Consider the following 22169-nt stretch of genomic DNA (forward strand, 5'->3'; position numbering starts at 1 on the left):
ACCCCCCCAAAGAATGCATGGTTACACCCATGCATTAAACGTATATATAGAGACATTACAGAGAAATATAACACAAGGATATAGAGGAGATCGCCAATGTCTCTGGTGAGAGTACATGGCTTGCTAATATAATCCGAAAACCAGGCAGGTACAGGTACAGAGAACGCAACATTTCGATCAAACAACCAATTTTCAACGAGTGTGTTATATAGTTTATGTTTAGCTTTAGAATATATATATATATATATATATATATATATATATATATATATATATATATATATATATATATATATATATTACAGTTTCACAGCCAAATTTTTTAAATGCTGAACAGGCCATGCGAACGACTTTTTCCAGTAGCGGAAAAATGACAAATCATCAGTGACTTGTATTTCTAGCTAATGCGATATGTTTTGGTCAGTCTACTCTGCTGGGGGAAAAACTGAAATTCTAAATTACAGAAATTCTAATGGTTTCCACTACAAACCATCAGCCAACCATTAATACCATTACTGGTCCTTAATAGTATCCACTTGACGTAACATGCCACCAATAGAAGGCAATAAATTATCAGTAAAGACCCACAGGGACCATTACAATTCCAATAATAGTCATCATAAAGTCTGTGAGGGTTTTTTTCAGCAGGTAAATTAGAGTAGCAACTGTTAGCATTATTTTCAAGATTTGTGTTGTTTTTAAGTGAGATTTGTGTTGTTTAGTGAGATTTGTGTTGTTGTTTAGAGAGATTTGTGTTGTTGTTTAGGGAGATTTGTGTTGTTTAGGGAGATTTGTGTTGTTTAGTGAGATTTGTGTTGTTGTTTAGTGAGATTTGTGTTGTTTAGGGAGATTTTGTTGTTGTTTAGTGAGATTTGTGTTGTTGTTTAGGGAGATTTGTGTTGTTGTTTAGGGAGATTTGTGTTTTTTAGTGAGATTTGTGTTTTTTAGTGAGATTTGTGTTGTTTAGGGAGATGTGTTGTTGTTTAGTGAGATTTGTGTTGTTCAGAGAGATTTGTGTTGTTGTTTAGGGAGATTTGTGTTTTTTAGTGAGATTTGTGTTGTTGTTTAGGGAGATTTGTGTTTTTTAGGGAGATTTGTGTTGTTGTTTAGGGAGATTTGTGTTTTTAGTGAGATTTGTGTTTTTTAGTGAGATGATTTGTGTTGTTGTTTAGGGAGATTTGTGTTGTTGTTTAGGGAGATTTGTGTTTTTTAGTGAGATGATTTGTGTTGTTGTTTAGGGAGATTTGTGTTGTGTTTTGACTGAATTGAACTGCACATCCCGTGAGGCGGGAAACGCTGAATGTCCCGGATGTGCGCGAGCCGGAAGAGAAGGCGACGTCACCCGCGTCCATCTTGTATTTGCTCTTCGGCGAGCCTCTTCGTTCCGCTCCCCAGCCGCGCCGAATCGGAGGAGAATCCCGCCGCCGGGGCGCCATCATGCCCGGACACCTGCAGGACGGCTTCGGCTGCGTCGTCACCAACCGCTTCGACCAGTTGCTGGATGACGAGTCCGACCCGTTCGACATATTAAAGGCGGCAGAGAACAGGAGGAAAGATGCGGCCGCCGCAGCTACCAAACCCGCTGCTCAGGCCGCCAGACAGCCCAAGAAAGAGTCGCAGAAGGAGCGGAAGAACCTGCCACCGGAGAGGAAGGAGGACCCGCAGCCTGCTGCGCCGCTCAAGAAGGACGGTATGGTGCAGAAATCTCTTAATAAAGCTATATCTCCCTTTAACTCGACAACATGGTTCCGTGTTAGTTTTCTGTTTTATTATTATTTTTTTTCTCCACTTACATTCACACACTTCCCTCCTTCTGCCTCGTGACTGGCTAATATACACACAAACAACCCTCGCGAGCTGCACTCTGATTGGATTAAGTCTCTGTCCAATCTGGTTACCGCTCGTGCCTAACCAATTCTACACGTGTAGGCGGGAAATCGTCAGCCAATCCTTGCTCAGGAAGGCGGGGCTTACGGGAATACGGGTGAGATAAAAAGACAACGACGCCATCGTTTGTGTGCTCCTGTCACGTTAGAGGGCACGGAGTAAGTAGTAGTGGCATTATCGTGATATATAAGCTTGTTACGTATTCAGATAACAGCAATATTCTCTCAAAGTCGAACTCAGAAGTGCATTGTAATAAATTTCCGTGGTAACTTTTGTGGAGAAAGTTGTTGTTTTTTTATTGACTACGTCGTGTTTTTGTTTAGCTTCCAAGCTAAATTGATCCAGCTACATTTTACACAGTTGTACACTCTTAACTTGAAATAAACGTCTATTTTTTATTAAATTGTTTAGATTTTCATCCCCAGGACAAATGTTATGCACTCATTCACTAATTATTATTATTAAACATTTGTCTATTTTGTCAGAATTCGGGCGACTACGTAGGCAGTGTGTTTGCTGTGGAGATAAAAATCAGCCATGTTGAACAGGCAGAAGATTAATACATCTAAAACCTCTTATTTTTAACACGTTTGATAATCATAGTGAACTGAACAGTCTCTTTGAGGGTTGAGGGATAATAGTCCATGTTTTAAAGTATATATAAAGTAAGTTAGGCTTGTCACGATAATTACGTTATCGATGTATCGCACGATATCCGGACGTGACCACGATTTAGCCCATTGTGTTTACATGAGCGTCACCAACATTTTAGCCATTCACACGGCTTCTGTCCTCTCATCTGCTCTAGCACTGTCAAATTAACATTCAAACTATGAATTTAAGATAAAAATGCACGTTCGAATGCAATAACCCTGTGCGTTCGAATTTAAGACGTGTACCAAGTACAGCTGCAGATTTTAATTAAAACATATGGTTGAAAAACAACACACAAGATATTAAGAATGTTTGGGGGTTTTTTTTGAAGAAGAAAAATCTAGAAGGAATAGTTCCAGTGTTTGTAATAATCCAGTCACAGTTAGTAATGTGGGAGATCGAGCCGCTTCAGCTGCGTGAGCCGAAGCTGAACCGTGAATGAACAGTGGTAAACTGAAGCAATTTACTAGTGAGTTAATTCACCCACCCAAACACATCCTATACACATACGAGATTAATCAGATATTTACACATCATAAACACACTATTACAACTCGCTTCTGCCCAAAATGACGCGAGTGAACTTGAACTTCAGTAAGTAGAATGCTAAGTCTCTTTCTCTAACAACGCAACACGGACAATGGAAAAACTAAAGCATAAAGAATTTGCAATGCAGTCCATTTTCGTTATTGTTTAGGTATCAGTGGCGTAAAATGGTCTTAAGATGACAATAATATTGTTTATCGCAGTTGTTTCTGGGACAATATATCGTCAAACAAAAGTAGTTATCATGACAGGTCTAAAGTAAACCAACGTTTAAAACGAAAGGATTCTGGATGGAAGTGACGGAACCCCAAAATCGGAGTGACCTCCTGCTACCGTCCCTTGAATGGCAATGAAAGTTAGTTAATCTAGGAAGTTACAAATCTTCTCCAAATGTTCCAAAAACAACGCAGTATCAGTAATGTATGTTGTTGTTAGTAAGCATTCAACATACGAACACGAGTATGAAGATAATCAGCATTAATGTAACTTGTAAATCCGCTGTGAATTTTTGTTCGGTTTAGCCATTAAATATTTACACACAATGTCATAAGTCACGTGTCATTTCCAACCCCGTGTCTGAGTAACGTTATCCTGGAGACCAAAATCAGACACCTGTATCAGACATATTATCATGCATTTTAATTTGGAGAAACATGAAAAGTATGTAATCATAGAGACGTGAAGAATATGATTAATATCAGTATAAAGCAATTTATATTAAAAACGTCTATCCAGATTAAAGAGAAAGATTATTGGACAACAAATCTACAACTTAGGCTTACACATACAAAGCTGCCTCAGATGTTAACACTTGGTCATGTTTCATCAGTTTACATTGAAATTCTTATCACAAACTCAGAATATTGTCTCTTATGACATAATGTTTTTAAATTCTCACAATACAGTGTTTTTGTAACATAAAACCTTCATTCAAATGTGATTTATTTGCATAAACAGTAGCCCAGCCCCTTTCTTTTTACTGTAGTTTCTCTATTTGTTTTGATTTGAAAGTAAAAACACCACAAATATATAATTGTATCCATATTTTCCGCAGAAACGCATATGGATACAATTTTATCAGCAAAACAAGAATCAAAAGTCAAACAGTAATAAAAATATTTACTCAATTGATAAGTTGCACTTTTGGCAGATTTTCAAATTATTTCCAATAAGTAATCTGTATAAAAATGGCAACCTGGAGCTTTCGGCACGAGAAGCCTAAGTGAGTGACATGTTAAAGTCACTTCCTGTGTATGTTACAGGTGGTGTAAGGAGGATGGGGAGGAAGCAGCAGGAGCAACAGGGGCAGAGCATTCCCCACCAGCAGGGGGCACCAGGAGAACGGAGACCGGAGAGACGAGTCCACCGAGAGCGTCGCTTCGAAAAGCCACCGGAGGAAAAACATGAAGGAGGAGAATCCAGTGTGGACAAGTGAGTCCCTCTTCATCGCGGTTTACGATGTTGTATTAAAAATACTCTCAAAATGATGAACATTGTCATATATTATAACATTCATATGGATGATCCATGTTTTTCTTCCCTTAGGCCAGTGGGAGACAGACCACCAAGGGGTCGTGGTGGAGGTCGTGGGGGTCGTGGAGGTCGTGGGCGGGGAATCGGACGAACTGACGGATTTGACTCTAGAGGAAAGCGTGACTTTGATCGACACAGCGGAAACGACAGATCGTGAGTTGCCCGTATTCCTAGTTTATGTGTTGTTCAGGTTAGTAAGTTAACAAGGCAGCTTCATTTATGCTTTGTTTTCCAGCAGCCAGAAAGGTGAGGAGAAGCGAGGAGGAGCCGGATCACACAACTGGGGCAACACCAAGGAAGAAGCCAGGTGAGGCGAAATAATAATTAACCTTAATAATGGGAAGTAAACGGGGCCCCTGGTATAACTCGTACCTCTTGATCTTTCAGTGAACTGCACCAATCGGCCGCACCTGAAGCACCTATGGAAGGGGAGGAGCCTGCTGCACCTGTTGATTCAGAAAACAAGTAAGCCCCACCTCTTCATACCTGTAGGCCAATGAGTGAGTGTGGTGTTTGTTGGAATAGTTGGAAAGGCTGTGTGTTCAGGCAGTGCAGAAGCTCGATCACGTCTTGGTCTAGAGGAATCTGGTGATACGATGTATGATGGTTGATGTGGTCGGTTGATTTCCAGGGAGAACGAGGTTGAGGAGGTGAAGGACGAAGGCCCTAAGGAGATGACTCTGGATGAGTGGAAGGCCATGCAGGACAAAGAACGAGCGAAGGTGGAGTTCAACATCCGTAAACCAAACGAAGGCGACGAGGGCCAGTGGAAGAAAGGATACGTTCTGCACAAGTCAAAGAGCAAAGACCTGGGCGTGAGTGACACAGCAGCTTGTCGTGTTCGTTAACAAGCATTAAAGTCTGAACTGAGCCAATCAGCTCATCACTGAAAGGTTCGTTAGGTGTGTGTCATTAGTTTCTTCGTGTTTGATTTTCCAGAGGCCGTCTGGAACTCTGATTGAAACTGGAGATGCGAACGCTGAGTCACTCCAGAAGGTAGCTACCCTCAATTTTCATGCAATCCATCATTCGTTTTTAATGTCTTTTTAACATCAAATTAAAATATCACTCTGGAAATGTAAGGGGTCAGAGACCACAAGTGAATTGCAAACCACCGATGGCTGTAAAGGATCTGTCCAAGACCATCATAGTATAAAAGTAAACCTGTCTGAGACGACAATTTACTTTGTAATTGACGAGTGTGTAGCTGTAAAATACCTGCTTAACACCAAGCTTGGTTGGAAAGTTTCTTGTTTGGGTCTACACTGAATAAAAGTATGAACTGTTTATCCAGAAATTGGCCGTAACATAACTGGTTATCAACACTATTTCTGTAAACTTTACAGCATGTCTGTAAAAAGTAACTGTTAATCCACACCACTGCCATAAAAAGTAAACGTTTATCCACACTGGAGCTGTAAAGTAACTGTTTATCTGCACCATCACTGTAAACTTTCTGTAAAGTAACTTTTTATGCACACACCAGCTCTAAAATAACAACTTTAATTTTATGCACATATGGGAACGTTTCGATTAAGACCAAGTCATTGCTGTATAGTAATCAGGTGAGGCGGTGCCATCTGAGGCACTTGGTTGAGGCTGTGAAGTATCCATGGGCGTCACGTACGCTTTGTAAAGTTCCCTTTGATTTTGTATTGTTAGGGAGCCTCGGAAGACAGCTCAGGCGACCACCACTTCCGCAAACCAGCCAATGACATCACCTCCCAGCTGGAGATCAACTTTGGAGATTTGGGACGCCCCGGGCGTGGTCGGGGGGGCTCCCGGGGAGGCAGAGGGGGCCGGGGAGGTGGAAACCGGGCAGGGCGCGGTGGAGGCAGGTCTGAGAAGGTCAGTAACTTTATACACACACACCTACTGCAAATTTAAAAATGTTAAGTGTTTTAAGAACAAAGCTTGTTTTTAGATTTATAATTGTATGACGTGATGTGTTTATTTTTATATCTTCAGGGAGGCGGAGTGTCTGTTCCTAACGTGGACGACCCCGAGGCATTTCCCGCCTTGGCCTAAACCCTGACCTTTGACCCTGGAGCCCCTCCTTTACGAGGCCTGCATGCTTATAGATCCTTCAACTATAGATATCATTTTAAAAAAAAAAGAATAAAAAACATGTAAAAGAGAGACTGTCATGTACACCATAGTGAGGACTGAAACCCCGCCCCCATGTTAACGGACTTCTCTCGTTACACTGAAGCTAATTCTCCATAGAGCTTTTGTATTTAGAGACATGATAGATAGCAGGGATGTTCCTACAGTATTTTATTTTATTTCTGATTTGATTGCTGTTTGAATGTAAGGCTTTTTCAGCATAGCGTTTGAAGTGAGTTTAAGCTTTGGTTTGTTCTCCTTCTATTTTTGGCGTATTTTAATATTTTTGAGCAAAAGGAGAATGTGGGTCTAGTGCTAATTTTACTGTTATTGACGTTCAGAAGTAATGTATCACTTTAAATATTTTAAACGAAGCTCTGAGGTCAAGTTTGTTTTCCTGTTACTAGATTTTCTTTTTCAGGAAGTTCTTTGCTTGGCCTGTAGCAAAACCGTAAATATGTGAATGCTTCGTTTATATATATATATATATATTTTTTATTTTTTTCCTTTTGTCCATTTAATTTCTCTTGTTATGGAAGATCTGTATGTTTGTCTTTTCTTTCTTTCTTTTTTTTTTGTTTAGGCTGGTCCTCTCGTACGTCACCTTTTACAAAAACGTTGGGAACACTTTTAAATGTGTGTGTGTGTGTCCGTCCGTGTCCTGATGTTGCTAAGTGACCAGTGTCCCTCCGTTAACGAGGGCGAAGCTTAAGTCAAAATTCAGTCAGCCAATTGTAAACTTTTAGCTAGCTGAGAAGTGAACTTTGCTAGCTGCTTAACATCACATAGCATTATTGTTAGCTAAGCTACCTACTTATGCTAACAATAGCACAGTGCTGCATTTAAGTATCGTAGCTCCGCTTGTGTAAATTTGAACTATTTTATGCTTAGCACTACATCAGATGAATAAGTTATGAGGAGGTGGTGATTGGCTAATTAATTTTAACGTAAGCTGACTCTTGGCTGAATCAGGACGTGTGTGTGTGTTTGCGTAAACAGGCATGTGCTACGGTAATTGGGTAACCGAATGACGACGATGACTGTTTTTAGGATATTGCCGTGACATTGAGTTCTCATGGGGTGGTGACGGACACGCTTTACAATTTATCTGAAAATATGGAACATTAGAAGACCGCTCGTGTAATCAATTATCACACGCACATGCCTGTACACGAGTCACCTAAAGTTCTCAAACCTGAAGTTTTATCTTTACTGTTGTTATTCTCTTCTTCTTATTATTATTAACTCCTCAGCATGCTTCATGTGGAGACGACATCTGCGAGAGTTGGGGAAAAATGGCGCTACCTTCATGAACTTGTGAAGCTCACATTCTTTCTGCTCTTTTGTATTGGCCATTGCGTATGAACGCTCCAGTAATGCAGGTAGTGCTTTTACAATGTAATGACCGTTTCCATGACTTCAAGAAGAAGATTGTCCTGCTGTTGCTCTTCAAAAGCATCCATCTTGGGCACACCGTGTTCGTCCACTGACTTCGCACCACAGGACAAGTGAAGCCTCATATGAACATCCGTTTGCTTCGCAATTATGTGTATTTTTTAAAAATATTTTTTTTGTGGAAACCAACCAACCAATTGTCATGTCTTCTCTATATGAAGTCCGCTGAGGTTTTTATTCTCTAGCGCTGATTGTTGACATATCTTTGCACTTAGATAAATGTTTTTTTGGGGTTTTTTTTTTAGCTAATAAGCACATGATCTGTCCCTGTTTTATCCTTTTTTTCTTTTCTTTTCTAATATTTTACAGCAGCACTACTCGAAGAACATGCTTGATTCAGGGTGTGTGTGTGTGAGTGAGTGCGTGTGTGTGTGTGTGGTTATCCTGAACCTGGGAGTGACAGTAAACTGGAGGACACTAGGACATGTTGGACTCCTCGGACAGTGGGGCACTCCGTGACAGGACTCTTTGTAGGACTTTTGGTTTTCCGGATGTTTCTGCATTCACACGTCCCTGTTCAATAAACTTCCCACAGATGTTAATGTCACTCTCTGCTCATGCTTTTTTATTTCTTCTTAGATCTACTCTTAAGGTTTAAACGTGTAAAGCTGGAGGTCATGATGTTATCACAGGACCATTACAACCTTCAGCTTTTAAGTTAAATGTATGTAAAAATGATAATAAAAGAATTCTTTGAGTTGAGTTGAATTTTTTTTTAAAAATCTATTACGGATTTAGATGGCCAGAAATGACAGTTTTGACAGGTCTGAGAAATTTCTGAGGGTGTGAGCGCTGCTAGGACGCTCATCTAAAGTCCACCAATAGGAAAACACCAGACTTACAGGACAGCTACAGATACGCTAGCATCGATGAAGAAAGTAAACAAAAAAATTTAACTGACGGAAAAATCTCATAATTTACCTCAAGCTCACTCTGGAGAACAGTGTTCACCAATGTTCACCAACCCTGTTCCTGGAAATCTACCTTCAGGAAGACCAGCTCCAACCATAATCGTGCCCACCTGACCATGTAATCATTAGAAGCTTTAAGAAGTTCTTGATCTACTGGGGATGAAACCTGCAGGAAGGAAGAGAAGTGGTGACCAGTGGTGTGAAATATTTGTATTTCTGCTTGAGCTGATTTCCGGATCAAGCTGATTGATGGTGTGAGCAGAACATAGTTGTGAGACACGCTATCACATAGCCTCTGCTGAGAATTTATCAGGATCTCGTACAGTAGAGAAGTTTCAGACTGTACTCGCCCAGGGTGTCGATAAAAACACATCACAGGATCCAGAACAGTCTTTTACTTGGTCCATGGATGTTCATGGACGTCGACTTCTCAGTTGGTCCACAACACTCCCCACAAATTCTTTTTGAATTCATTAATAAGTTTGGTAACAGTGTGGTGTGTGATGTTTCCTGTTAAAGTCCATCACAACCTTGCGACAGCTTCCCGGTCCAGCCATGAGAATGATTTCAATACCACCTTCCTTTATGAAAAACACCTGAAAAATATGTATAACATAAACTAAGTATGAAAAGTTTTGGAAGATGTGTTTTATTAAAAATCATGGGCCACACTGTGTGCAGGTGTGTATAAAACACTGGACCACTGTGCCGCTAAACACAGTCCTTTCTGTTTCTGGGGTCTCTGATTGGTTCCATCTCCTCAACACATACAGTGTGACCTGATCTGAAATTAAAACTAAAACCGACACTGGATCAAACTTTTTTTTAATCTAGTCTGTAATTTCATCGCTCTTTCAGATTAATTATCACACTGTTTATTCACCACAAAATAACATAATCTGAAGCACATGACACTAAACACTCTGAACATGTCACATTTGGGGTAAAGTGTAAATACATTACACTGTAAATGGACATTTTGTGTTATTTGAATGATTATTTTTCTAACTAAACTGCTCCTTTACGATGGAAACGTTAGCCTGAGTGCAGTGTCCTTTCCCTTTAAGAGTGGGCGGGGTTTAGTGGGCGGGGTTTAGCGTGTCGGAGGTGGGAGCGGGGTAAACATGGCGGAGGCTCGGGTGCGGGTTCAGGCTCGAGCTCGAGCTGAGGTGAGAGTTGAGGAGAGAAACACACCTTTCCTCTCCTCACAGGACACACAGCGCGGCGGGGTTTCATTCCTCAGGTTATTCACCGCCGTGTTTTACGGCCTCAGCTCCTTCCTCATCGTGGTGCTGAATAAAAGCGTCCTGACCAACTACAGGTGAGGTCAGAGTTCAGTGTAGAGGTCAGCACTTTACTTGCCTCTCTTCTTCATTATCAGTAAGACTGGAGCAGTAATTACATTAATTAATTAATTATACCCGGTTACACTGCACTAATATCATACATCCTCTTCTCACTGTGTTTTTACTGACATCCTCTTTCATTTAGTTTATGAAGTTACTCATTAACCTAAAGAAGCTGTGACACCTTGAATAAACCTTAAATAAGAATTATTATTATTATTATTATTATTATTATTATTATTATTTAATACTTACAGTCATAAGAAAATAGAAAAGGAACATTTGACATTGATTGATTGATTAATTTAAAAGTCCGAATGAAGGACATTTAAAGGGCAGAGTTTTTGATTTGAAGTCAGAAAGAAAGTCAGAAATGAGTTGAATTTCATTTTAATTTTGTTTGTGCTGACGTTATTTTGTAAGTGGAATTAATATTCTGATTCCTGACTTTCAGTTAAGTTTAAAGTAAACAGCGGTGTTACTCTCCATATCAGCCCTGACTGATAATTTAGTATGTTATTATATGGTTGTTGTTTTTAAACAGTAATAAAAATACGAGTTTGATGAGTCTTTAGCTTTCAGCGGTGTGTCTAATACATTTCAGAACTTTACACTATGAATAAATCAGGATTAAGTTGTGGTTTGAACACAATCCTGAGTTTGTAATTAAATCCACGTGCACTTTATTTTGCTGGAGTGTGATAGTTTTTATCAGCAGCGTCGTCCTGAATTAGGAGGGACCGTGTTCTGTGCTAAATGATATTAGTGATGACTCAGTGAAGTAACAGTGAATGTGATTTAAATACAAACTGTATACACCAGGTTAAAATGGCTTTATGTGCAGTACAAGCGTAATAAAACTCTGAGGATGAAATATTTTGTGTTATGCTGTGCTTTTTTTATTGTTATTACATCTCGATGTTGTCCTACACACCGTGTGTGTGTGTGTGTGTGTCAGATTTCCATCGTCGTTATGTGTGGGGATCGGACAGGTGAGTGGCGTTAATGACCGTCTACACTAACACATTAAACATGCTGATGCATGATGATCCAGATTACACTACGTAACTTTATAATAGTAAAACCCTGTGTGTGTGTGTGTGTGTGTGTGTGTGTGTTGCAGATGTTGGCGACGGTGTGTGTGTTGTGGTCAGGGAAAACCCTGAGACTCATCCACTTTCCGGACATGGACAGGAACATCCCACGCAAGGTGAAAACACAGTGTTATAAATCTACTGTCCTGAAGATGTTGGGATTAAAACTTTGTAAAGTTACAGCTTTACCTCTGACTGTTACACAGCACTGACACTGGAGACTCCTTCCTTACACGTTACATAAACATCTCCTTAAAGAGAACTTCACCACATCAACACATTTTTATTCTGTTTATTATCAGTGGAGCGTTCTCTGTACACGTCCCTGTGAATGAGCCGTTACTATACAAACGAGAGAAATTATTAGAACAACTGCATTTATATAAACCGTGTGTGTGTGTGTGTGTGTGTGTGTGTGTGTTTCAGACATTCCCTCTCCCGCTCCTGTATGTAGGTAATCAGCTAACCGGCCTCCTGGGAACTAAACAAGTCAAGTACGTCCTGAACCTCACTTCAGTTTATATAGATTTATTTATGTATTTTTATATCCTTATAAGGAGTAGTGAATGGAGAGAAAGGAATGAGTAGGGAGTAAGGAGTATATAATAGGGGACAGGGAATAGGAAATAAGGGATAGTGAGTAGGGAATAGGAAATAAGGGATAGTGAGTAGGGAATAGGAATAAGGGATAGTGAGTAGGGAATAGGATTATAAGGGATAGTGAGTAGGGAATAGGAATAAGGGATAGTGAGTAGGGAATAGGATTATAAGGGATAGTGAGTAGGGAATAGGAATAAGGGATAGTGAGTAGGGAATAGGAAATAAGGGATAGTGAGTAGGGAGTAGGATTATAAGGGATAGTGAGTAGGGAATAGGAAATAAGGGATAGTGAGTAGGGAGTAGGATTATAAGGGATAGTGAGTAGGGAGTAGGATTATAAGGGATAGTGAGTAGGGAGTAGGATTATAAGGGATAGTGAGTAGGGTATAGGGAATAGGAATAAGGGATAGTGAGTAGGGAATAGGATTATAAGGGATAGTGAGTAGGGAATAGGATTATAAGGGATAGTGAGTAGGGAATAGGAATAAGGGATAGTGAGTAGGGAATAGGATTATAAGGGATAGTGAATAGGGAATAGGAATAAGGGATAGTGAGTAGGGAGTAGGATTATAAGGGATAGTGAGTAGGGAATAGGAATAAGGGATAGTGAGTAGGGAATAGGATTATAAGGGATAGTGAGTAGGGAATAGGAATAAGGGATAGTGAGTAGGGAATAGGAAATAAGGGATAGTGAGTAGGGAATAGGAAATAAGGGATAGTGAGTAGGGAATAGGATTATAAGGGATAGTGAGTAGGGAATAGGATTATAAGGGATAGTGAGTAGGGAATAGGAATAAGGGATAGTGAGTAGGGAATAGGAAATAAGGGATAGTGAGTAGGGAGTAGGATTATAAGGGATAGTGAGTAGGGAATAGGATTATAAGGGATAGTGAGTAGGGAATAGGATTATAAGGGATAGTGAGTAGGGAATAGGAAATAAGGGATAGTGAGTAGGGAATAGGAAATAAGGGATAGTGAGTAGGGTATAGGGAATAGGAATAAGGGATAGTGAGTAGGGAATAGGAAATAAGGGATAGTGAGTAGGGAATAGGGAATAGGAATAAGGGATAGTGAGTAGGGAATAGGAAATAAGGGATAGTGAATAGGGAATAGGATTATAAGGGATAGTGAGTAGGGAATAGGAATAAGGGATAGTGAGTAGGGAGTAGGATTATAAGGGATAGTGAGTAGGGAATAGGAATAAGGGATAGTGAGTAGGGAATAGGATTATAAGGGATAGTGAGTAGGGAATAGGAATAAGGGATAGTGAGTAGGGAATAGGATTATAAGGGATAGTGAGTAGGGAATAGGATTATAAGGGATAGTGAGTAGGGAATAGGATTATAAGGGATAGTGAGTAGGGAATAGGAATAAGGGATAGTGAGTAGGGAATAGGATTATAAGGGATAGTGAATAGGGAATAGGAATAAGGGATAGTGAGTAGGGAGTAGGATTATAAGGGATAGTGAGTAGGGAATAGGAATAAGGGATAGTGAGTAGGGAATAGGATTATAAGGGATAGTGAGTAGGGAATAGGAATAAGGGATAGTGAGTAGGGAATAGGAAATAAGGGATAGTGAGTAGGGAATAGGAAATAAGGGATAGTGAGTAGGGAATAGGATTATAAGGGATAGTGAGTAGGGAATAGGATTATAAGGGATAGTGAGTAGGGAATAGGAATAAGGGATAGTGAGTAGGGAATAGGAAATAAGGGATAGTGAGTAGGGAGTAGGATTATAAGGGATAGTGAGTAGGGAATAGGATTATAAGGGATAGTGAGTAGGGAATAGGATTATAAGGGATAGTGAGTAGGGAATAGGAAATAAGGGATAGTGAGTAGGGAATAGGAAATAAGGGATAGTGAGTAGGGTATAGGGAATAGGAATAAGGGATAGTGAGTAGGGAATAGGAAATAAGGGATAGTGAGTAGGGAATAGGGAATAGGAATAAGGGATAGTGAGTAGGGAATAGGAAATAAGGGATAGTGAATAGGGAATAGGATTATAAGGGATAGTGAGTAGGGAATAGGAATAAGGGATAGTGAGTAGGGAGTAGGATTATAAGGGATAGTGAGTAGGGAATAGGAATAAGGGATAGTGAGTAGGGAATAGGATTATAAGGGATAGTGAGTAGGGAATAGGAATAAGGGATAGTGAGTAGGGAATAGGATTATAAGGGATAGTGAGTAGGGAATAGGAATAAGGGATAGTGAGTAGGGAATAGGAAATAAGGGATAGTGAGTAGGGAATAGGAAATAAGGGATAGTGAGTAGGGAGTAGGATTATAAGGGATAGTGAGTAGGGAATAGGATTATAAGGGATAGTGAGTAGGGAATAGGAATAAGGGATAGTGAGTAGGGAGTAGGATTATAAGGGATAGTGAGTAGGGAATAGGAATAAGGGATAGTGAGTAGGGAATAGGATTATAAGGGATAGTGAGTAGGGAATAGGAATAAGGGATAGTGAGTAGGGAATAGGAAATAAGGGATAGTGAGTAGGGAGTAGGATTATAAGGGATAGTGAGTAGGGAATAGGAATAAGGGATAGTGAGTAGGGAATAGGAATAAGGGATAGTGAGTAGGGAGTAGGATTATAAGGGATAGTGAGTAGGGAATAGGAATAAGGGATAGTGAGTAGGGAATAGGATTATAAGGGATAGTGAGTAGGGAATAGGAAATAAGGGATAGTGAGTAGGGAATAGGAAATAAGGGATAGTGAGTAGGGAGTAGGATTATAAGGGATAGTGAGTAGGGAATAGGATTATAAGGGATAGTGAGTAGGGAATAGGAATAAGGGATAGTGAGTAGGGAGTAGGATTATAAGGGATAGTGAGTAGGGAATAGGAATAAGGGATAGTGAGTAGGGAATAGGATTATAAGGGATAGTGAGTAGGGAATAGGAATAAGGGATAGTGAGTAGGGAATAGGAAATAAGGGATAGTGAGTAGGGAGTAGGATTATAAGGGATAGTGAGTAGGGAATAGGAATAAGGGATAGTGAGTAGGGAATAGGAATAAGGGATAGTGAGTAGGGAGTAGGATTATAAGGGATAGTGAGTAGGGAATAGGAATAAGGGATAGTGAGTAGGGAATAGGATTATAAGGGATAGTGAGTAGGGAATAGGATTATAAGGGATAGTGAGTAGGGAATAGGAAATAAGGGATAGTGAGTAGGGTATAGGGAATAGGAATAAGGGATAGTGAGTAGGGAATAGGAAATAAGGGATAGTGAGTAGGGAATAGGAAATAAGGGATAGTGAGTAGGGAATAGGGAATAGGAATAAGGGATAGTGAGTAGGGAATAGGAAATAAGGGATAGTGAGTAGGGAATAGGATTATAAGGGATAGTGAGTAGGGAATAGGAATAAGGGATAGTGAGTAGGGAGTAGGATTATAAGGGATAGTGAGTAGGGAATAGGATTATAAGGGATAGTGAGTAGGAATAGGAATAAGGGATAGTGAGTAGGGAATAGGAAATAAGGGATAGTGAGTAGGGAGTAGGATTATAAGGGATAGTGAGTAGGGAATAGGAATAAGGGATAGTGAGTAGGGAATAGGATTATAAGGGATAGTGAGTAGGGAATAGGAATAAGGGATAGTGAGTAGGGAGTAGGATTATAAGGGATAGTGAGTAGGGAATAGGATTATAAGGGATAGTGAGTAGGGAATAGGAATAAGGGATAGTGAGTAGGGAATAGGAAATAAGGGATAGTGAGTAGGGAGTAGGATTATAAGGGATAGTGAGTAGGGAATAGGAAATAAGGGATAGTGAGTAGGGAGTAGGATTATAAGGGATAGTGAGTAGGGAGTAGGATTATAAGGGATAGTGAGTAGGGAATAGGAATAAGGGATAGTGAGTAGGGAATAGGAAATAAGGGATAGTGAGTAGGGAGTAGGATTATAAGGGATAGTGAGTAGGGAATAGGAATAAGGGATAGTGAGTAGGGAATAGGAATAAGGGATAGTGAGTAGGGAGTAGGATTATAAGGGATAGTGAGTAGGGAATAGGAATAAGGGATAGTGAGTAGGGAATAGGAATAAGGGATAGTGAGTAGGGAGTAGGATTATAAGGGATAGTGAGTAGGGAATAGGAATAAGGGATAGTGAGTAGGGAATAGGAATAAGGGATAGTGAGTAGGGAATAGGAAATAAGGGATAGTGAGTAGGGAGTAGGATTATAAGGGATAGTGAGTAGGGAATAGGAATAAGGGATAGTGAGTAGGGAATAGGAATAAGGGATAGTGAGTAGGGAGTAGGATTATAAGGGATAGTGAGTAGGGAATAGGAATAAGGGATAGTGAGTAGGGAATAGGATTATAAGGGATAGTGAGTAGGGAATAGGATTATAAGGGATAGTGAGTAGGGAATAGGAAATAAGGGATAGTGAGTAGGGTATAGGGAATAGGAATAAGGGATAGTGAGTAGGGAATAGGAAATAAGGGATAGTGAGTAGGGAATAGGAAATAAGGGATAGTGAGTAGGGAATAGGGAATAGGAATAAGGGATAGTGAGTAGGGAATAGGAAATAAGGGATAGTGAGTAGGGAATAGGATTATAAGGGATAGTGAGTAGGGAATAGGAATAAGGGATAGTGAGTAGGGAGTAGGATTATAAGGGATAGTGAGTAGGGAATAGGATTATAAGGGATAGTGAGTAGGGAATAGGAATAAGGGATAGTGAGTAGGGAATAGGAAATAAGGGATAGTGAGTAGGGAGTAGGATTATAAGGGATAGTGAGTAGGGAATAGGAAATAAGGGATAGTGAGTAGGGAATAGGATTATAAGGGATAGTGAGTAGGGAATAGGAATAAGGGATAGTGAGTAGGGAGTAGGATTATAAGGGATAGTGAGTAGGGAATAGGATTATAAGGGATAGTGAGTAGGGAATAGGAATAAGGGATAGTGAGTAGGGAATAGGAAATAAGGGATAGTGAGTAGGGAGTAGGATTATAAGGGATAGTGAGTAGGGAATAGGAAATAAGGGATAGTGAGTAGGGAGTAGGATTATAAGGGATAGTGAGTAGGGAGTAGGATTATAAGGGATAGTGAGTAGGGAATAGGAATAAGGGATAGTGAGTAGGGAATAGGATTATAAGGGATAGTGAGTAGGGAATAGGAATAAGGGATAGTGAGTAGGGAATAGGAAATAAGGGATAGTGAGTAGGGAGTAGGATTATAAGGGATAGTGAGTAGGGAATAGGATTATAAGGGATAGTGAGTAGGGAATAGGAAATAAGGGATAGTGAGTAGGGAATAGGAAATAAGGGATAGTGAGTAGGGTATAGGGAATAGGAATAAGGGATAGTGAGTAGGGAATAGGAATAAGGGATAGTGAGTAGGGAATAGGAAATAAGGGATAGTGAGTAGGGAATAGGATTATAAGGGATAGTGAGTAGGGAATAGGAATAAGGGATAGTGAGTAGGGAATAGGATTATAAGGGATAGTGAGTAGGGAATAGGAATAAGGGATAGTGAGTAGGGAATAGGAAATAAGGGATAGTGAGTAGGGAATAGGAAATAAGGGATAGTGAGTAGGGAATAGGATTATAAGGGATAGTGAGTAGGGAATAGGAAATAAGGGATAGTGAGTAGGGAATAGGAAATAAGGGATAGTGAGTAGGGAATAGGAAATAAGGGATAGTGAGTAGGGAATAGGAATAAGGGATAGTGAGTAGGGAATAGGATTATAAGGGATAGTGAGTAGGGAATAGGAATAAGGGATAGTGAGTAGGGAATAGGATTATAAGGGATAGTGAGTAGGGAATAGGAAATAAGGGATAGTGAGTAGGGAATAGGAAATAAGGGATAGTGAGTAGGGAATAGGAAATAAGGGATAGTGAGTAGGGAATAGGAAATAAGGGATAGTGAGTAGGGAATAGGATTATAAGGGATAGTGAGTAGGGAATAGGAATAAGGGATAGTGAGTAGGGAATAGGAAATAAGGGATAGTGAGTAGGGAATAGGAAATAAGGGATAGTGAGTAGGGAATAGGATTATAAGGGATAGTGAGTAGGGAATAGGAAATAAGGGATAGTGAGTAGGGAATAGGAAATAAGGGATAGTGAGTAGGGAATAGGAAATAAGGGATAGTGAGTAGGGAATAGGATTATAAGGGATAGTGAGTAGGGAATAGGAAATAAGGGATAGTGAGTAGGGAATAGGAAATAAGGGATAGTGAGTAGGGAATAGGAAATAAGGGATAGTGAGTAGGGAATAGGAAATAAGGGATAGTGAGTAGGGAATAGGAAATAAGGGATAGTGAGTAGGGAATAGGAAATAAGGGATAGTGAGTAGGGAATAGGAAATAAGGGATAGTGAGTAGGGAATAGGATTATAAGGGATAGTGAGTAGGGAATAGGAAATAAGGGATAGTGAGTAGGGAATAGGAAATAAGGGATAGTGAGTAGGGAATAGGAAATAAGGGATAGTGAGTAGGGAATAGGATTATAAGGGATAGTGAGTAGGGAATAGGAAATAAGGGATAGTGAGTAGGGAATAGGAAATAAGGGATAGTGAGTAGGGAATAGGAATAAGGGATAGTGAGTAGGGAATAGGAAATAAGGGATAGTGAGTAGGGAATAGGAAATAAGGGATAGTGAGTAGGGAATAGGAATAAGGGATAGTGAGTAGGGAATAGGATTATAAGGGATAGTGAGTAGGGAATAGGATTATAAGGGATAGTGAGTAGGGAATAGGAATAAGGGATAGTGAGTAGGGAATAGGAATAAGGGATAGTGAGTAGGGAATAGGAAATAAGGGATAGTGAGTAGGGAATAGGAATAAGGGATAGTGAGTAGGGAATAGGAAATAAGGGATAGTGAGTAGGGAATAGGATTATAAGGGATAGTGAGTAGGGAATAGGATTATAAGGGATAGTGAGTAGGGAATAGGAAATAAGGGATAGTGAGTAGGGAATAGGAATAAGGGATAGTGAGTAGGGAATAGGATTATAAGGGATAGTGAGTAGGGAATAGGATTATAAGGGATAGTGAGTAGGGAATAGGAAATAAGGGATAGTGAGTAGGGAATAGGAATAAGGGATAGTGAGTAGGGAATAGGAAATAAGGGATAGTGAGTAGGGAATAGGAATAAGGGATAGTGAGTAGGGAATAGGAAATAAGGGATAGTGAGTAGGGAATAGGATTATAAGGGATAGTGAGTAGGGAATAGGAAATAAGGGATAGTGAGTAGGGTATAGGGACTACCTGTATAGCCCAGGAGACGGACCACACTGTAAACACAATATTTAGGAATTTAAAGCGAGTCATGTTCTCTTTTGCCCTGAACTGTGTGTGTGTGTGTGTGTGTGTGTGTGTGTGTGTGTGATTTTGCAGCTTGCCAATGTTCACTGTGCTCAGGAGATTCTCCATTTTATTCACCATGTTAGCAGAGAGCTACCTGCTCAGGTATACACACACACACACATACACACACACACACACACACAAAAGAGTGGAACAGTGTGATAAACTGCTGCCATGTTGAATGTGTGTGTGTGTACAGGAAGACGTATGCATGGAGTGTACAGCTGACAGTATTCAGTATGATGGTAGGAGCGTTTATCGCTGCCAGGTAAAGATTTACGGATATTTACAGAAATCTGTAATGAACAGTGTATAACACAACACCTTTTTTTACTCACACACTCCATGCTGTGTGTGTGTGTGTGTGTGTGTTGCTACAGTACAGACTTGACCTTTGACCTCCAAGGCTACACGTCTATCACGGTCAATAACGTATTAACTGCAGCTAACGGCGCTTACATGAAGAAGAAACTCGACTCCAAGGTCCTGAACAGTGAAGCGTTTCCGTCCAGGTGTCACCTGGTTACCATGACAACTGGCTGTTACCTACCGACCGTACTAATGTAGTACACACTGATGAAATGGTGTAGCCATTGCTAGTGTATAATTGTATTTAATTTCCTGTGTGTGTGCGTGTGTGTGTGTGTGTCTGTGTGTGTGTGTGTGTGTGTGTGTGTGTGTGTGTGTGTGTGTGTGTTTACAGGAGCTGGGGGAGTATGGCCTGCTGTATTATAACGCGTTATTCATGATCATACCCACTGTGTGTGTCGCTTACTACACTGGAGACCTGCAACAAGTAATACATTTACATTACATTTACATTTATTCACTTAGCGGACGCTTTTATCCAAAGCGACTTACAAATGAGAAAAATACAAGCAAATAATACACTGTAATAATGTATTGTTACAATGTACTGTAATAATACAGTAATACACACACACACACACCCCTTCACTTTACACATGAAACACACTTGGTGTTTATTCAAGCGAGTGTGTGATTATAGTGTGTGTGTGTGTGTGTTAACGCAGGCTGCGGGTTTCGATGGCTGGACTGATTTACTCTTTCTCACTCAGTTTACTCTTTCCTGTGTAATGGGGTGAGATATCACACACACACACATATATACACACACATATACACACACACACACGCACACACACACACACACATACACACGCAGTTAATTCATATTCCAGCTGTTGTATTTCCTTCTATCAGTATAAACCCTCAGGATTAGTAAAATCATGAATTATGACATTGTGTGTGTGTGTATGTGTGTGTGTGTGTGTGTGTGTGTGTGTTAGGTTTGTCCTCATGTACTCCATTGTGTTATGCACACACTACAACTCTGCCCTGACCACCACCATCATCGGCTGTGTGAAGGTCAGTCTGTGTTTGTTTATTTGTTTGCTTTTGTTTTTGTTTGTTTATTATAACCTGTACGTGTGTGTGTGTGTGTGTGTGATGTTAGAACATCATGGTAGCGTATGTGGGGATGGTGTTTGGTGGCGATTATGTCTTCACCTGGTTGAACTTCATCGGCTTAAACATCAGGTAAACACACACACACACACACACACACACACTGTGACACGTTCTCAATTCATTTTTTTTTAACGTGTTATGTTTGTCTCTGTATCAGCATCACCGGGAGCCTCGTCTACTCCTACATCACCTTCACTCAGGAGGGCACCAGTGAGTGTGCACTTCATATTAAACTTATTATTATTATTATTATTATTATTATTATTACTACTACACATCAGTGTGGGCGTGTCCCAAACCACACACTCATCTCCATCTTCATCGTAATATTAATGTGTAAAATAAGTGAATGAAACAAAAAGGGGAGAACGTGAGTTTCTCTCGTGACCCCACTGGTAAATCCAGAGACTTCACATGGGGTCACGACCCCTAGTTTGGGAACAGCTGATCTAAAAGCCTTTGTGCGTGAACACACACGTGTGCGCTTTGCATGGTCACTATGACTGTAATTGGTCACAAAACTGGTGTTTTCGGGAGGGTCCAGCCCACTCAGCGCTGGATGGAGTGTAATGTATCCCGTTAGCTAGATCTAGAACGTTCAAGTCCTTACAATGTAAGGGTTCTGTGTTGTAAAGTCTACGTTCTAGAACTCTGTACGTCTCTGGTTTAATGTGTGGTGTGTTAGTGCACTAGATAGGGCATAGGGCTCATGTGTAGGGGATAGTGAGAATAAGGTGGTATTGTGGACATGACTCTCTCTCTCTCACTCATGAATCATCAGAGAGTTCCTGATGAAGAGGACGGATGAGTGTGAGAACCATGAAGCTGCTGTGTGTGTGTGTGTGTGTGTGGTTGATTTGTAATGAAATGAATATCAGTTTTTAATGAAGTGTTCCAGACTGTGTGTTAAAACTGTATATTATAATTTTGTCATTTGTTTTGTAATGAATAATTAATAATGCAGTTACACAGTAAAGGACGTCACCTCTACTGAGCGCACTGGTCTGAGATCTGTACTAATGGGCTAATCTGCTTCTAGTTAATACACATACATATAAAACATCTACTTATTTCTCATGTCCTCACTGATATACTATAGCTCTTACACGAACACTCATGCTCTTATCTGTGTACAATGCGGTGTAGTTTCACAATCAGCTGTATCTTTACACTGAAAACAGACATCATCACAAATCACATGATCCTTTTATTATGATTTATTATCTAACTCAAGCAAACAATTTT

At 40.1% G+C, this 22169-nt stretch overlaps 2 protein-coding genes across 3 annotated transcripts; both read left to right on the forward strand.

Moving 5' to 3' along the window:
- Positions 1-1223: 1223 nt before the first annotated feature.
- serbp1b (SERPINE1 mRNA binding protein 1b) lies at positions 1224-8883 on the forward strand. Of its 2 annotated transcripts, none has more exons than XM_053630014.1 (9): positions 1224-1690; positions 4350-4518; positions 4633-4773; positions 4859-4927; positions 5008-5085; positions 5252-5435; positions 5560-5616; positions 6283-6468; positions 6589-8883. In XM_053630014.1, the coding sequence occupies exons 1-9, from the start codon at positions 1438-1440 to the stop codon at positions 6646-6648; spliced, it is 1197 nt and encodes a 398-aa protein (XP_053485989.1). In that variant the 5' UTR covers positions 1224-1437; the 3' UTR covers positions 6649-8883. The 2 variants fall into 2 exon arrangements, with proteins under 2 accessions (XP_053485989.1, XP_053485988.1); XM_053630013.1 differs by having other exon boundaries at positions 1237-1690; positions 4856-4927.
- Positions 8884-10176: 1293 nt separating this feature from the next.
- On the forward strand, positions 10177-21914 carry LOC128610602 (UDP-N-acetylglucosamine/UDP-glucose/GDP-mannose transporter). Its single transcript, XM_053630019.1, has 13 exons — positions 10177-10413; positions 11397-11430; positions 11562-11648; positions 11959-12026; positions 19464-19535; positions 19633-19701; positions 19814-19916; positions 20137-20229; positions 20468-20535; positions 20744-20822; positions 20911-20993; positions 21082-21134; positions 21706-21914. Exons 1-13 carry the CDS (start codon positions 10217-10219, stop codon positions 21714-21716), a joined length of 1017 nt encoding a protein of 338 aa, XP_053485994.1. The 5' UTR covers positions 10177-10216; the 3' UTR covers positions 21717-21914.
- Positions 21915-22169: the final 255 nt, after the last annotated feature.

The sequence above is a fragment of the Ictalurus furcatus genome, chromosome 7 (assembly GCF_023375685.1).
Source record: "Ictalurus furcatus strain D&B chromosome 7, Billie_1.0, whole genome shotgun sequence".
Taxonomy (NCBI): Eukaryota; Metazoa; Chordata; class Actinopteri; order Siluriformes; family Ictaluridae; genus Ictalurus; species Ictalurus furcatus.